The 18416-nt window shown below is 37.8% G+C and overlaps 1 protein-coding gene across 5 annotated transcripts in view; it reads right to left on the minus strand.

Annotated features, from left to right (window-relative positions):
• ITSN1 (intersectin 1) overlaps window positions 1–18416 on the minus strand; it is a 143802-nt gene that overhangs the window by 20263 nt on the left and 105123 nt on the right. For 4 of the 5 annotated variants that reach the window (XM_014938096.1, XM_014938097.1, XM_014938098.1 and 1 more), the window contains 3 exons: window positions 17490–17611; window positions 14180–14297; window positions 9847–10038 (listed from right to left, as the gene is read on the minus strand). In XM_014938096.1, coding sequence (XP_014793582.1) covers window positions 9847–10038; window positions 14180–14297; window positions 17490–17611 — 432 coding nt within the window. Of the gene's footprint in view, window positions 1–7290; window positions 9528–9846; window positions 10039–14179; window positions 14298–17489; window positions 17612–18416 lie in introns of those variants that run through there. The other variant, XM_014938099.1, reaches the window with a different exon arrangement.

An 18416-nucleotide genomic window follows, 5' to 3' on the forward strand; every position in this document is an offset into this window, starting at 1 on the left:
TTTTCTTCCAGTTTCACTTTTTACACTACTTTTATTACTTTTCTGCATAAAATACAATGCATTTCAAAAAGCAAAGGTAAGATGTTTTCAAATAGGTTGAAAACATTTGTCTTTAAAAGCGCACTATTTACAACTATTTCTACACAATCAAAATTCTTCAATTTAATTCATTCCCCCACCCTCCAGCGAAGTATTCGCAAATTCAGTATCATAGAATCATAGAATCATAGAATGGTTTGGGTTGGAAGGGACCTCAAAGACCATCGAGTTCCAACCCCCCTGCCGTGGGCAGGGACACCTCCCACTAGAGCAGGTTGCTCAAAGCCCCATCCAGCCTGGCCTTGAACACCTCCAGGGATGGGGCATCCACAACTTCCCTGGGCAACCTGTTCCAGTGTCTCACCACCCTCATAGTAAATAGTATATTCCTCCCCATTGAAACAAACTTTCCTTATGGAAAAAGCTCCAACACAAAAATATTCAAGGGGACCTTCACTTCATGGGGTTTAAAGTGGTCAAGGCTTTATTTTTACATTTTTTTACCAGCATCAACAATGACACCAACCTACTGAGATCTGACGGGGAGAGTTTTTGATCATTTGTTCGCATATGCTTTCACAAAGTGACCACTACTGCTCCTAATCACATCACACTCCGGCCAACTCCATCAGTTCTTTGCATATAAAGTTAATGCTTAGATAGCATTTACTGCATTTTTAGCTTCCTGAACATAACCCAGGAGCTGATTCTGCCACTAGCAAGGTCTGTGTGTACCACCATTAAGTTTTTCATGGACTATCTTCAACTGCTGCTTCAACTACTCTGTGCTCCTGAAAAGGTAATGATAAATTTGACTTTAAGAAAAAAAAAAAGAAAAGTAGATACAAACAAGGTAGTTTCCTTTGTAATTAAGAAGCCAGGAACAGATCCGCCTGGAAGCATAGCACACTGTAGTCCTTTAGAACGTGTAGTTGAAACTTCGAAATACAAAGTAGGTTTTGAGAAATATCAACTTTTTTGCCAAAATAATCAAAGCACTAGGCACATTTCAAAAGCCAAAAGTTTCATTTCTGCTTAAGAAATGGCTGCTTTCATAGCGTTTTCTTAGTTATCATGTAAATCAGAGGTATAATAAACAGAATTAGTTCTCCCCATGCACTGTCAGCTTCATTAAAAGGGAACAAAGTGTTTAATTATTTTTCTCCACAGACTGGGGAAGTTTACTGTTCAAGATGCTGATGGCCTTGGTTTGAAGTGTGGTTTCCAACCACCAGCCTTTTAGAGGAAGCATTTAACACTTTGAACCATAATATATTGTAGCGGCTGGCTTGACAGCCAGCCAGCTGGGATGTCAATGGGCTGCTCTGAACTTCAACAAATGGTCTACTTTCAAACACCCGATATTTGGGAAAATAGCCTGCTTGAATCTGGGCAGAACATGCAGGAGACATTTTTGTGATAAGGAGTTTTCTTCATGAGGTGCACACGCACTAGGATTTTTCATGTCTTTTTATTAAAAACACCAAAGAAGAACTGGATTCCTTTCCAAGGGGAAATGTCAGGCCACAGGGCTCTAGCTAGTTTTTCATGGACACCAAAGTACTGTGCAAAGTACTTTTATGAACATCCAAATTCCACTTGCAGCTGTAATAATACCATTCATTAATTCAATCCACTGAAACAGAGGCCTGCTAGGGGCTAGAAAGTGCCCTCCGTATCAGACGTTTGCACCAACAGATGGGAAAGCTTTGCTGTGGGTAAAGCACGGGACCTTACCCCAGTGTAGAACTGGTTAATGTTTCTAACTTAAAGCACACAGATACGCACACATGCACACAGCCACTCAGGTACTTCAAATCAGGCACTGGGATTTGTCTTCAGTTATTGAACGCCCCATTCTTTCATATTTTCTCTCCTGCTCTGAGACAGCACAGCGTTGGATCCCATCTGGAAGGTGCCAAATTTGCATCCTGAGCTACAAACAATCTAGTAAACTCAGAAAAGAACGGGGAAATTACAATAGCTAGCTTGGTATGTTCACAGTACTGTGAATACGCAAATTTCTGCCCTTTAACTGAATAACCAGTATGACCCAAGCAGAGGCGTCCTCACACACTCACCAGACTGGTTATTCTGTGCGGTCTTACAGAAACAACATTACAAATGCTGTAACTAGAAATCCATGCTTTGACCTCCTGTCACCATAGGACCTATAGGACTAAGGGATGCTAGAAATGCAACAATTAATTTCAAATATCATTCTAAGAAGCAATCTTGTTGTTCCTTTTCCTTACAGTCAGCCCTGAAAATGTGGGTGTTACAAGCTAAGCACTAAGCTTGAAAGCGATGCGCAAGAGATGCCGCATTTTCAGAAGGCTGGTTCTGCTGTGGGACTCACTGACCGACGCTCATGGGCACAACTTCTGATTTCTTCTAATTCCTGGAGAATTTCTAATCAAGGCAACTGCCAGACTTCACTGTAAAACTCATGCTGGCCCAGATCGTAACGACAAGACCACAGCAGACAGGAATCTGTTCTATTATAGGGAACTAGAAGTAGAAAAAAAAAATGTCACAAAAACTTAGGGTTTTCCTCCAAAACCTTAAGGGGGGAGAAATAGCACTCCCGGCACCATGATAGTGTTCCTTTACTCAAATTACAGCATTTCACCATTCAGTCTTCTTATCAGCCAGCTTCAGATGCAACAACCAGCTTCCCTTCAATATCTTGCAGGATGGACCCTCCACTGAGAGACTACCTCAAGCTTTTGCTGAGGACAGAGCAGAGTCTGGTGATCAAGCAGAGCATTTTCTTCTGGGACAGACAGAAGCAGGCTCTAGAAACAAGTCTGAAAAGTCGCCCTTGCAAGATATTAAGCATTACTTGGGTTTTGCCAAGACCACACACCATGAACACATGTGCCTCCTCCTCCTGATCACACCAGTCAGCTATTATCAGATGGGGAGGATTGCCACTGCCAATCCACACAGGCCAAGCAACAGACTCAAGGACGTAGAAAAGGTCCTACCATTTCAATTTTCCCTTTTTTTTTTTTTTTTTTTGGTTTGGTTTGGTTTGTTTGTTTTAAATTCTAGAACATGCCTGAGTGCTAAAGGCAAGTTTCATAGTCCTTAACACACACTTGTGATACACTACCATCATCTTCATTTTGCAATAGCAAAATCTTTCTGCAGTGTTTTAGGTTAATATCTTAGTTTCTATGAAAAAAAAAAAAAAAAGAGTTTTAGTATTCAATCAAGGGAAGGAGATGAAGAAGAAAGGTGAGACAGTTGGGAAGGAAACATACTAAATCCTTTCAAAAAAACACACAACATGCCTACCACTCCCTGCCCAGAATCTGCTTGGAGAGAATAAAATCCTACATGTGAGAGCATGGATGCATCTAAAAGTATAAATAGGCGGAGTTAACCAATTCCTGGACTGGTTTACCTCACATCAGGTAACTTTAAATCTCACTTCTGAATTATGACCCAGGACCTATCTTGAGCCCCTGACCACTTACTGTCCAGTAATGGCAAATAAGTCAAGAGCATCAGCCACAGATCCAAGCAGAACTCAACAGTCCAATTTTACATTGTCTTCCAGAAAAATAAAGATGTTGTGTAGGTATTTCACTTGGGAGTCAGAATCGTGGTAACTAAATGTAGTATTCTAAAAATTAAAATACATTTTTTTTTTTTTCCACTTTCTTGGGCAGACCTCCAGCCACCATCTTTCCCAGCTTCAGGTCTTCCCCCCAAAAGAATTAAAGTGAAGGAATAAATCCAGATTTATTTGAACACTCATTTGGATCCAGAATTACTCCAACATATGAAACAATTCAGAGAAAACTGCACTTGACAACGTGAGTGCGATGGATAAAACATGGATCCAGTTTCAGCCACCTAGGCCAGGGCACAGAAAATCTTTATCTGTGACACTGATTTGAGCCCAGTTCAGACCAGCACTCTGCCAGCGCTGGCACCAGTTCACAGCCCCACACTGGTGGGGGTCAGCAGAGTTGGCAGCATCATGTCAGGCAGCTGTGAGTACAAACTGGTACCTGGACAGACCAAACATGGGAGTTGGGAACTGAATGGCTTATAGACACAGGGCTTTCTTCTTGCTGCCAGGGCCAGCTGCTGCCCAGGGCTCAGGCTCAAAAAAGTAGGTAGGGCACAAAGAAACAAATGAGAAGCTTGCGCTAGAAAACAGAGCCGAATCCTGTGGTCAAGGAGCATCATAAGGCCACAGGGAATTCAACACCTTCTAAAAGCTCTACACCCACTTGCACAGCCACCTTGAGTATATACATCTTTCCACCTATAGACACTAACAGCTACCTTTTCCGTGAAATGCTTAAATAAAATTATTCCGCGAGACTGAACTTGTTCTAAAATTTGACTTCTTATTCTCTGTTGCTCCAGAGGATTAATAAACGTTACAGAAGAAGACTTACAGGTTTGATTCAAATTAGTTTCCGGCTCTATGCAGACATTGCAATCTGAATTTTTGTGCTGAGCAGCAGCACTACAGGGGTAATTCTCAGAGTCTGGGTTTTTTTAAAGAAGTTTCCAAATTAAGATGTATGGAAAGAGGAGAGGAATGAGACAGCTCTGAAACTTGCTGTAACAAGTTACAGAAATTTGTTGTGTATATGAGAAATTACATTTCCACATACTGTTACTGTTACTAGGTTATGCCAGACAGTTAAAAAAACTATCACGATTTCTCCTCACGTGGACAATAACTCAAAATGAATCCTGATCCATGGTAAAGTGCTCCTTCGCAAGCTACCAAACAACCAGTACAAAAGCCCATAAAGTCCACATGCAGGAAATGAAGTCTTCATGAAAATAATTTACATTTTTAACTGCATCCAGGACAACCTTCTGAAAACATTCTTTCAGGGTTTGGAATCGAAAGGTCACCTCAGCACTCTCTATTTAGCTAAGCAGCAGCTTGTTATCCCATTGTCTGTGTGCCTGTGCTTAGCTTGCAATTCAACTGATTAAATGATATTTGAGCTCTACCGTCCCTGGACTTACTGTAGTTGTCTAAAAAAAAAAGTTAAAAACAAGCCATTTATTGTAATCAAAGAGAATTGCATATAAGGAGCTATTTAACAAGATGTTAAATAGCTGGAGTCAATAATCATGAAGAATTAAAAGAACCGCTTTAAAAGCAGAGAACAAAACCAGAACATGCAGTTATTTTGCTGCCTCACAGGAAGGTTATGGTAATAGGCCATTTAAAAACGTGTTCAGTGAGCTCCTGGGGACTGAAAGATGCCACTGAAGCTCCAAAAGAATTGAAATTTAAATAAAACTGATTCTGGAGACAAAGCAAAGCATTCTTGATAAACCCGCATCTTAGACTCTGAGTTGACTCGGACAGATTTAAAGCATTGGAATTGATATGAACAAATCCCCTGAATAAACATTCATGGAAATTCTTCCTCATCAGCTGAATCCAGAGGAAAGAGAGGAAACACACTGAATTTCTGGAGCAAGTCCAGAGAAGGGCAATGAAGCTGGTGAGGGGTCTGGAGAACAAGTCTTACAAGGAGTGGTTGAAGAAACTGGGGTTGTTCAGCCTGGAGAAAAGGAGGCTGAGGGGAGACCTTATTGCTCCCTACAACTACCTGAAAGGAGGTTGTAGAGAGGTGGGGGTTGGTCTCTTTTCCCAAGTAGCAAGTGATAGGACAAGAGGAAATGGCCTCAAGTTGTGCCAGGGGAGGTTCTGGTTGGATATTAGGCAAAATTTTTTCACTGAAAGGGTTATCAGACATTGGAATGGGCTGCCCAGGGAGGTGGTTGAGGCACCATCCCTGGAGGTATTTAAAAGACGGGTAGATGTAGCACTGAGAGACATGATTTAGTGATGGGTTTTGTCAATGTTAGGTTGATGGCTGGACTCGATGATTTGAAAGGTCCCCTCCAACCTAGGCAATTCTATGACTCTGTGAAATTCTTCTCAAAGTAATGGGAAAAACTGCGAACAAAAAAACCCACCACCACTTGGAGCAGTCTCTAAATCAAGTCTCTTCTACATCCCTCAAGTGACAGCTCATTTTCCTGAGCTCCTGTGCAAAGGGAAAAGGTATTTTGCAAATGAAAACTAATACCAAGAATGAGTTCAATTGACTAGGCAGCAGTAAGACAGCTCTTTTTCTTAATGTTGACTTAAAATACAAATAAAACCGAAAATCCTCTGAACAGTTTCTTATTTTTGTCTGTGAAAATCTTGTTTCAGCCTTGACTGGACTAGTGTTTACTGGCTTTGCAGACACAAATCCAGAAATTTTGTGTGGCAAAGAAAGAAGTGTGTGGTGACATTTCTGTCACTGGAGACAAGCATTTTTTGGAATTAGGTTTGCTTGCTGCAGTCTGGATCTGTGACATCGGAGGGGGGGGGACGGGACCATGTGCCTTAGGATGTTAAAGACCTTTTCAGATGCACCAGGGAGGAGGAGAGATGGTCAAAACTGGATTGAGACTGAAAAACTATTTTTTTGATGGTAATAAACCATTTTCTTTATTAAAGAGTTGCTATCATACTCCCTTTCTCATATATCTATCTGTATATGTGTGTGATATATATGTACACACAAATGCAAAAAAAATAATAATCCAGACAGGTAAGGAAGGAAACGTGCAATATCTTGTTCCCTGCTGCTCAAGGGAAAAAGCTGATTACGAGGAAGATTAAACACTACCATGCCAAGTTAGAGTAGTACACTTAAGAACTTTAATAATCGAGTAAAAACCATTATAGGTGTTTCAACAAGGTATGTCGATATAAGCCACAATGGTCTGAATATCTTTGTCTAGGACATTTTAAATGTGTTTTGAGGTTTCCAGGAGTTTCCTGTTCTCAACAATAATAGACTGATTGATAAAGCTGTTGCTGAGTAATACACAGTACTCTGCTGTTTGAGTATGTTGGGGAGTGTGTATGTACACATATGTGTGTGTTTGTCTGTCTGTCTATCTACAGAAGGACAATTTCAGGCTGTTCTTCTCACTTCAGCGGAAAACTGACCCCAAGAACTTTTAGAGAACCGTGATTTTGAGAATCTTTTATGAACCATCACTTTCAGCAGCTTTAAGCAGCATGTTAGGAAACACATAGCCTGCAAATTATTGTAAGAGCTTTATTTTTCTTCTCACTTGAGTGAAGGAAAAAAAAGCGGCATCTGAATCCCCTATATCCAAAGTATTGCCAATATTTTGATATGTAGAGAAAGTATGTTTCTGGCCTGAAGTCATAAAAAACAAAATGACCCCTTAGGACAAACATTTTTAGTCAAGTTATAAATCTTTCAACACAACAGCTCATTACGGGAAAATAGAGATACCCTTTTCATTAAAATAACATCTTAATGCAAAAAATATTGAAATAGTGGAGCAAAATCTGGCTACATCATTCTCAGTAAGCAAAACAACAGCTACTGAAAATTACAAGTATTACGTTCTGCTGAATTTCTGTCGTATTAGGCAGCATATTTTTCAGCAAGTGGCTATGGTGAAGAAGAAAACTTTTTTTTTATGGCACAGAGGTAAATGAAAAATTCATGCATGTTAAGTACTACCCTTAAAAGAAAGAAAATCTGTGCAATTGTGCATGTTTTAAGACTAGAGCTTCTGGCATAAAACACAGAGCCTAAGTCAATGTAAACCCATAGTAAAACAACAAAGTATTCTTAATTCACCTACCGGTATAGTGTCAAAAAATATCAATTGATTTGTAACATGTAGAAAGCATTGAATAAAGAAAGGTGCAAAAGGTCACAGATAATTACTCAGATTGATCGCGATTATATTGAAATAATATTCAAAGAAACAAAACAAGTGTCACTGAAATTAAACAGGTGGGCTGCAGGCTGTTCTGGTGGCAAATTCGTTACATGCACTAATGCCACTTGGTGAATTCTGTGTGTACACAGCAACAAGACAACAAACACATTTTAGTCTATCTTTTATATGAAGAATTTAATTATCTATACATGTAACTAATTTTAAAGGCTGTATTACAGTTGTTAAAGCTGCAGGTTTTTATATATTTATATATTTTACATTCATATTGATGAAATACTGAAGTGCAATTGAATAAGGAGCTTCACTTGTTCTTTGCACCGCATGATGGGTCAGAAGGAGGGAGATGGGGTAGGATTAGAAACGCTACAACACTGCCAGCATGAAATTTAGAAATAAATGAAATACATAAACCAGAACATATCTAAATGGTAAAGTAATTAGTAGAACGGCTATATTGTGCTTGAGGCATTGGGAAGAGAGGGTTTCTGCACTGAGAGCACCAGGCATTTCATCGAGAGCTTGTAACTAATGCTGGAAAGACAAACATGGCTTAGCCACAGCACATCTACTACATAAACTTGACTGTAAGCTCCGTTTAATATTAATTCGTATAAATTCCACAGTCTAGTTTAAAAAAATGTAAACATTGGAAATTAATTGCAGGGAGATATTTCTATACATTCTTTCTTGTCAGGAAAATTACTTGTTCAAAATGTGTTGTTCCATAGTCGTAAGAAAGTAAAAATGAGAAATCAAACTTCATGTAACCAAGATGAAAATCAAGAAGTTAATTCTCAAATCCCACACGAATGTAGCATTCTATTGATCTCTGATACGAAAATGCAAAAACTGAAACATCTGAGACAAACACAAACCAGGGTGTTTCCTAACTGTATGCAGCTACAAGTAATGTGCAAAATAAAATTAACATAAGTGGGATAACAACATTATGCAAGGTTAATATCTCTTGCATTGGAAGGAAGTTAATTTCTTCTCTCCACAATGTATTACACACTCAACAAGGAACACCTGATACATACAGTACAATAACTACAACAAAATACCTTATCTGTAATTGGGCACATTTAAAGGTCCTTAAACTGATTTAACTCCTTCTGTTCTTTTGTAATTAAAAAAAAAAAGACAAAAAAAAAAGACATATTGACAACACCGGACAAGTGAACAATAAAAAAGAAAGATACATAAAGTCTCAAATTTATGGACATTTGGAACAATTTTAATAGCACATGCAGCATTCCTTGATAGTGGGTCTTTTTGCACAAACAAAATTGCAATGAAGGAATTTAATTTATACTTTTCCTTTAAAAGGCTAAAATATATATTTGAAAATAATTTTAAAACTACTGAAGCACCTGTGCAAAGGTGGAAAAATTAGTTTGGTAACTATGAAAGCCACAAAAGGACCCACTATCCTCTGATTTTTTTTGTGTGTTTTTTTGTTTCATTTTAATTTTGCGTCTATATCTGTAGGTAATTAACTCAAACATTGCGATTACATGCAACTAATGTAAAATGAGGTAAACTGCTCTGCAGTGTGTTCTTCTACTCAGAAGGCAGTAGATGATCATGCTGGAAGCCACATGATCAAGGCTGCATCTCCCATCATCCCTCTGGGCAGTGATATGGGATAGTGGGTCTCTTTGAGGACTTTCAAGCCTGAGTGGGGGATGGACAACATATGATTCCTAGAAAAAGGAGGAAAACAACACATAAGCAAAACAAAACAATGAGCAAATTCAAGCTAGGAAAATGAGTCAGGCATGTAAACAGCATGGTGCAAAAATGGTAAGGGGTAACATGCTACAAAGGGGATGGGAACTAAAAATAAAACAAACATAAAATAAGGTTTGCATTACAGAAGGTCTTCAAAGAGACTTTGACCAGTGCAGCAAGTGGTGAAGCTTTGAGTTCTGCAAACCACAGCAGAATCACAGCAATGCTGCATGTTTTATCCTGAAGTACTGCACAAATAATCACAGCAAGGCAGCAGAGAGGGTCACTTACATTGCTGGCTTGGGTCCATGTCTGTTGTCAGCTTCACATAGTTGGATGGAAAGAGACCCACTTGTCCATTCACCTCCCCTTTCCACCAGTCTGGGTCTTCCTTGTTAAGGACGTTTATAATCTGGCCTTTATTGAACGCTAGCTCATCGTCATTCTGTGCAGTGTAGTCATACATGCCAATTACTTGGCACACTGGAAGATAAAGGAAGAGGTCTATCGCACTGGTAAAGTCTCAGCAAAACATAAGCTATGCATAAACCAACCAGGAACCCTACAGATGTCACAGGATAGTTCCAGGACACTACACTCATCTGAACCGGTCCTGTTGCGGTCCTGTGCCCCTGTAGCTGAGCACTCAACAAACTGACTCAAGGTGATTAAAAAAACCCAACGTTTCCTACCGGCCTTGCTCTCAGTCAGCTTACTGAGGGGTCAGGGAGCACAGCAGGCAGTGCAAACTCTGCTGCCTGCAACTGCACACAAGATGGTTTTGTTTGAAGGTCCTCAACAGTAGGAGAAGATTTTGCTAAAATTTTAAATTTTAGGAAAACTCAAACATTTCAAGGACTTAGGACAAGAATAGTTTTCTACTGACACTTCTCTTTCGCCTTCCCCCTGACCCAGAAAGCATCACATTTGTTGTACATTAGTTTTCTATTGACACTTCTCTTTCGCCTTCCCCCTGACCCAGAAAGCATCACGTTTGTTGCACATCTATAAAAATAGCATTTTGCATCGTCATCAACCTGTTCTGAAAAGTATCCTTTCCAACAGAACTGGTCAATGGACAGAAGTCTCAGAAACTAAGTTTCCTGAAGTAAGTTCCCCTGCCTGAAGCCCGAAAAAGGCACTTTTCTTGTTAGCACTGGACAGGCTCAACACAGCTGTGTAATTCAAGAGAAAGCCAATGGTGATATCCCTGCACTACCACTAAGACATCAGGAACACAAAGATCTTGGAAAGAATGAGGAAAAAAAAAGCAACCCAAGGCCACTGAGGCTGCCCTATTGGCACCACAGCACTGCTTCCAGCAGCCTATTTTCTATTCCCTTACTGTGAAACTCATCAAATCTGGCTGGTTCTCAAGAATATGGCTGTTTCTTTCAATTATAATAGAGCAGTTTTCTTAATTCTCGAAAGCAGCAGGACTGCTTATTTGAATATATAATTTCCTCTATTTCTCTGATACTGTCTCTATGCCAAGTCACAGGACTTCTGGTATTTTGCCTTGAGACACAAAACTTCTATCTAATTAGCCTTGCTGTCAGGTTCTCTCCATTATATTAATCCTAAAATTTTCTTTTATTTTCTTTCTTGTACTCAGCCAGCAACATACTTAAATTTGCGAAATAGCTCCTCTTTTTTTTTCAATTTATATTTCAGAAATTACTCAACTACTTTTAGTTAATACATTGTGCCTGTTCACAAGGATTAAAATAAAATAAACTCCCCATTTAACAGGACTCTGCATGTGTCTCAAAATTTAGCTTTGTTACTTGCAAAAGGGGGAAAAAAAAAAAAAGGGAAAAAATTTTTAAAAAGGGGCACTCACTGTCATTTCTCACACCCAACACATTAACTAATCAAACTGTATGTTCCCCTGGCATACTGGTGAAAAAAAAAAGGGAAAAAAATTTTAAAAAGGGGCACTCACTGTCATTTGTCACACCTAACACATTAACTTATCAAACTGTATGTTCCCCTGGCATACTGGTATACTTCTGGTTTTGGTAGTTTTGTGCTAACACAAATTCAAATGTGTGAACACCACTGATGTTCATGTTTCACTTTAAAAACCCAGGCATCTGTTCTACAGCATTCTTGTAGTAGGCTTACAGGTCATTACTAATATTAAGGACAATAAAAAGTTTAAGCTAGACCCTACCTGAATACAATATGAACATTAACAGATTTGTAAACCTTTCTAGAGTTAATTTCTTTCAAGAATTTTTCATGCAGATAATTTTCTTCTAATTCAAATAATTTTAATGAAATTTGGTACTGTTCAGTAGTATCATCAAAATATCTAAATACTCCAATGGGATCACAAGGATCACCTTAAACTTTGGGAAGTAATTTAAGAGAATTCTTGAAGAAATAGGACACCTCAATTGAGCCTGAAGCATCTTGATCGTATCTACACTTGGTCGCAAAGCTTAGAATATACCTTAGTCCTACACAGGAAGTTCTTATAGTAGTCCCAGCAGGAAAGTTCTTCACTTATTTTAAACTCCAAAAGCCACTGCTAACTACAGAAGCAATCTATAGTCTACCTTCTCTGAGCTCCAGTACTTTTCAGCCATTTGTTTCCTTTTTTAGAAAGACTGTCTATTGGTTAATACTAGTCCTGCTGCAACAGCAGGGGGAATCCAGGTTCTCATACAACACTCACGACCGGTACAATCTATGATGTTGTCTTTCTTTAAACACACAGAATGATTGAAACGTGTTTCCCATTATCCCTATATTGTGGGATTCCAGTGTCATTCCTTATGCCTGACTAGCTTCCAGTAGCAGTAACAGTTCTTTTCATTTCTCAACACCAGGAAGGACAGGTTCATGGCACAGGTTTAGAAGGGAACACATACAAAGCAGTCAGAAATTAAGAAAACCTCAAAGTATAAAGCAAAAGCGTCCATGCAACATAATTAAAATAAAACCCAAACAACAAAAACCAGTTAGAGTCATGCAGTTTGCATTACAGTATGGCAGATGGAAAGGATATACATCAAAATAAAATGTCAAAAGAAACAGAGGTTTTGGTGATAGTACTTTCTGATGGATCCCCTATCTTCAAAACCCAGACAGTAACAGCACTCTCGGACCCTTCACAATGCATCACCTTGGGCATTATTCAACCCTTGTAGGTGGTTTTCTTCAGGCCTTCCATGTCCTTTGCTATAGTAAGCATCCCCACTGCCTTCGCTATGAAAATGCTTCTCAAGCATTAATCTCTTTAACCTTTTACATTAGCCACACGGTTAGTGAGGCCATCTATCATAATGGAAAGGCAAGATAATTCTTTTTATCCTCCAAAATGAAAGTTCTATAAAATTTGAATTTGATAAAAATGAATGTCATTAAGATTTTTATATTCTGTAGGCAATGAAAAAGAAGTGCTAAAAAGTTTATTCTGTAAAAGTTTTATTAGCATGTGTGAAAACTGCCAGACTGTCAAACCTAAAAAAAAATAAAATAATCCCATCATATTGCCTTGTAAAAAAATAGTATGTGTCTCAATGCTGAGTTATCATTTTTACTGCAGGACCCAAATTCATGAGTCTTTACAGAAGTGTGATTTTCTGCATCTTTCTGACTATTATCAAAGGGGCCATGTAGCACCATTTATAACATTTGCCTTCTCTAATATGGTACTTGTTTTTATAGCAATGACACAAGAAACTCATACCCCAGTATTTTATTCTAGTTGCATGAACTGCATGATGATCCTTCATGCATATTTAAAGAAGAAAATTATGCTCACTACCATTTTTCATTTAGAAACATTTATTTCATTTAATGATAGAGAGTCAAAAAATGGCCCGGGGAAGCAGCAAGCCTTTGCCCCCTGCCATCCCCAACTAAATCCAAACAGATGACAGACAACCACATCAAGTTTTTTGGGTGGGTCATAGAAGAAACAAATCCATTTTACATGTTTTTGATTGACAACAATCATCTTTACTTAGTACTAGACCATCTCACAGGCCCAAAATGGTTCCAGACTGAAACAGCTGCAAGGAATGAACTTCTTGTTCTCAGTCTTCTGCCTGTCTTTATACCTTGCAGTAGACTGACAGGACTGTTTGACATTGGCTGTGGTGGAGCTGTAACAAACAGCTTAAAAAACATAATTGTCTATTGCTCTTGTATCCTTTAACAAACTTTAAAATAAGTAGCTCTATAGGACAAAAAACTACATCTTCATTTGAGTGGTTTTCTCACACTTCATCTTTGGAAAAAGGTTCTCAATGAGAGGTGCTTCAACTGCAAAGTCCATGGACCATTCTGAACCTTTAAAAACTCTTTTACTACAATTAGAGCAAATAAATATGACTGAAAATTTGAATATTTTACTCTTTAAGATGTCACAGATAGCTTTTTAGCACTCCACAGTTCATACCTAAGGGTCCACCACCATAAATAAAGAGACCAGTTATATGCTCATCTCATTTAAAAGAAAAAAAAAATTAAGAGTTTAACCAAAGCGACAAAGTGAGTAGTGTAACAGATACTAAATATCCTGATGAATATCCTTAATAATTTTTAGAAGTCCTATTGTAAATGACACACATTACAAAAGCAACTTTGTTAATGCAACCACCCCACTTACCTGAAGGTAATGCTGTTGATTTAGGTAGCTCGGTTGGTGTAGTTTTACTGGTACCAGGGCTCAAAAGTTTTACATAATTAGCAGGGAACCATCCTATCTGCCGTTTTTTCCCTCGCGCCTAGTAGAAAAACAATTCTTTTAAGAGGATTAAGCACATCAATAGATCTTTAGACAAGGTAATTCAACCAATACTTTCAGTCACACTGACTGTTTTAGAGTAAGAAAAATCTATTTTATAAGGAAAAAGTCAAGTATTTTTGTGGCAATAGTTTAATATCATGATAATTTTATTACATGAAGTTAGCTTTCATAATATATAAACAGTAGTTTATAATATCTAAAGAGTAGTTATTTACTACCATTTGAGTGACTTTTCATTTCATTAATGATACTACTTTGTGTGCTTTAAAATTAATACAACCTGATCCTTCTAAAAGATTTCTCCTGATTCTGTTTAAAACATAATTCTAGAATATTAGGCTAGCTATTGCATTAGTGAGTGGCAGCCTTTAAATGCTTTTTCATTATGCAAAGCATTATATTTAAATATGTACCTAGATTGCAATAGTTTAAGTAGAAATTAAGAATCCCAATTATCTCCTTTCTTTTGAAGAAAATAGTCTTTTTAATAGTCTCTCCTGCCCAAATAACAGAGTATAAATATGAGTCACATTAACCAAGTGCTAGAAGAACAGCAAAACATCATGGCAAGAAAAAAATGTGTAAAGATTGAATTCAAATACAAAACCCCAAAGCCAGATTCCAATCAAACAAAAAATAAGGTTTGGCAACCACAAATACAGATAGACACTGTCCAAAATATCCTAATTAACAGATGCAAAGGTTTTGGAAAGTACACTAGATGTTCTCATATCTATCTAATCAGAGCACATCAGTATGAAAACGTGGTGCACACATTTATTAGCGTGCGTGTGGTCCACGTGTGTGTGCTGAGAGAGCAGGAGGTTACCATACACCTGCAGAACAGCAGCGCCCCACAGTTTGTAACGCAGCTGCCATTAGTCACCCTCAGAGACAGGATATTGGGCAGACAAACTGCAGGTCTGATCCAGGGTGACAAAGTTTGTGTCACCAAAACAGGATAGGAATTTGACAGAAATGGCATCCTGTTACTTCTCCAGCTGCACTGTTGATTGCAAATAAAATCAGAAGAAAAATTCTTACTGTAAGAAAGGTTATTCTAAAACTTTGAATCAAATCTCAGCTTCTAAATCTATTAAATCTGCTAAGAATTACTTTTAACTACTTATTGTCTTTTTGTGTTGTTAGAAGAAGGTTGGAATTTTGGGCATGTAGAATTTTGCCTTTTTAAAAAAAAACCATGCTATTTTTAGTGAAAAAAGAGTCATCTAATACACATACTGTTCTTTAGCTACTTCTTTCCCTCTTTGTCCTCACTGAAAAAGAAAGCATTTGATCTAAAGTGTATCTAACATTCATTTTAAGATGCCCTGAAAGACTGCATTAAACCTTATAAATGTGTAATGCTTAACACATTTGCCTTACTTTACCTTCACCCTGACTCCTAAGAAAGTATGATCAAAATTTACTTGAGGTTGAAACTGATCTGTACATATATTTCTAAGAAATCTGCTGCTTCAAAATTAAATGCATAAAGAAAAGTTAATATTAGTGCCGTTCTCTAAATCTTGTCACCATTTCACTACTTTTTTTTTTTTTCCCTGTAGGAGCAGGGGGTTTGCTGCTTGTATTTTTAATCAATTCCTCAAAATATTTCACCATACTGCTGCATTAGCCTTTGTGCTGCCACAACAAAGGAACAAAAACTAGTATTACAGTGCTGAAACAGATGGATGAAAAGAATAAGTAGGGGACTGCTAATGAAGAAAAAACCTAACTTGTAAAACAATAGGTAAGATAGTAAGGTATCCATAGCTACATATGAGTATTTACACAACCAAAAATTAATCTTTAAAAAAAACCCTCAAATTAGCTGCTAAGTGGTAATCACGACAGCTCTTTCCCAGCAAAGCTTATTTTCTATCTTAAAATACATTTAATATGAGACTCTTTAAAGCTAGAAATAAACAGCAGCATAAAGGTTAGTGAGAATGAAAATCTAATCAATCCTGGAAGATGATTTCTCCACAAAAGACATGAAAAACATATCATCAGGAAGGGCAAAAAGGGCAGGTAGTAATGTGGAAAAAATATTTGAATCAATTTGAGCATCTGCAATGCAAAACTAAACCAGTTACATCCTTTGATGTAATATTTATTCCCTGTTAAAAAAAAAAAAACCACAAGAAAAAAACCCAAACCAAACAAGACCTGATTCAGTGGTAGAGAATGTAACTGGGAGAAAAAATAAGAGGCAAAAAAAAAGAATCTTTGCCACTGAGTCATTGAGAATCAAAGTTTCTGAATGGTCAAATTCTACTCAAAAAAAACCCCTGGTTAAAATAGTTTATTATCTATTGTCTTCTAATACAATACTAAAGTTCTGCCCTATCTGATGCTTGCAACAGACACCATTCTTTCCATTTTTCTAACATGAAATTGAGCTGTTGCTGGGACGAGGCCATTAGACTGGTATTCTACACTGTCTCATTCATTAAGCTACCCGAAAAAGTGGTGGTCATTTTACAAAAAACACTGCTGTAAAATGCTTCTCAATCTTTCAATAAAGGGATAGTCAAACTTTTGGCTGAAGCAATCCAGACAGCTTCTTAGGAAGCCATTCAGGACTGCACACCCTAGTATTTCTTCCACTTTCACAGTGCACATATACATCTATTAGCTGATACAAATGCACGTGATACACAAGGTCACTATTGGAATGGGACACACATGGAGACCCTGTTACTTAACCCAACAGTCCCATGCACTCCTGTTGCACGGGTGGCGTTTCCCACCACCCGACAAGTTCTTTTTTGGCTCACATGAAGAAGGGTACTGGACACAAGACTGTGAGGATTCAAAAGCAGCCAAAACAGTAGACCCTAAAATCCACTCGTTTCTTATATTCAAAGAGCCTTCAGGAAAATGTAGAAGGGAGTGGACTGCAGGCTGGGTCTGATTTGTGAGATGGGTATCTTTGACTTAGAATGAGGCAAAACGGCATTCTCCTGCTGGCCTCCAAAGTTGTTCCAATCTCAAGGAACTGGGATTTAGATATATTTTTGTAAAGGCATTTTATTTGTAAATGCTTAATTGCAGAACATTTTCAGAATTATTTATTATTGATGCATTAATAATTTTGAATGATTAAAAAATTACAATTTTTTTTTTTACATGGAATTTTATTTCAAAAAAAATAGTAACTAACTTGGAGCTCTCCTTCCCACCAGCCACCTGGATTCTTCTTTCTGATAAGAATCAACTGACCAGGAGCAAGAGTAAGCTGTTCTGGACCCGTTGCTGTGTAAGAGGCAATAACTTGGGCAATTTCTGTTGAAGCGGGGGGGAAAAAAAAAAAAGTTAATTTGGAAAAAACTGAACACATTCTATACAACATTGACTCTGCTATTCTGACTAGCACAGTATATCCATTTTGCATTTCTTTTTTATTTCTTTCCATAAAATTGCTATGTGTTTATGTCTTTCCATGAAAACATACGGTAATTATTAAACCGAAGTTCACAGCACTACAGGAATACAACAACATAAGTGCAGCAGCTCTATGGATAGGATATAAAAATATTTGTAATAGAGAGGAAGCATAACGACCATCATTAGAGCTACATGACTCTTAAAATCAAGTGTCATAATACTGTTTTCCAATAAACATGTTTTTGTAGCATCAGTTTGGACTAAGCTCCCTAAAATGAAGTGATAGATGTTGATGACAATACAACGAAGTTGCAGTAACAGAGGTGCAGACTAATGAAGGCCTGCAGAAAATGTCTCAGCACTAGAAAAAAATAATAATAAATGTTTTCAAAATGTAACAAACAGGATTTATTTTGAAATCTTTATTACATGAACATTAATACAAAACTGGTGCCTTACTTGATCACCTACCAGCATGAATCTGATACAGAGTAACCAGGAGCTCACAATTATCTCTCCATTAAATGGCCCAAAGCAGACAACGCAGTTTACTCCATTTTACAGTAGTTATGGAAAGACAGATGATAACTTCATTACCAAAAAGTCTGGCAGGGTTAGCCCATTTTTTGAATGAAACTGAGCTGACAGGAGCTTGCACGTGGCTGTAGGTATTTTATGTCCTTCAGAAAGCTTTCAAGTCAGG

The sequence above is a fragment of the Calidris pugnax genome, unplaced genomic scaffold (assembly GCF_001431845.1).
Source record: "Calidris pugnax isolate Ruff unplaced genomic scaffold, ASM143184v1 scaffold25, whole genome shotgun sequence".
Lineage (NCBI taxonomy): Eukaryota > Metazoa > Chordata > Aves > Charadriiformes > Scolopacidae > Calidris > Calidris pugnax.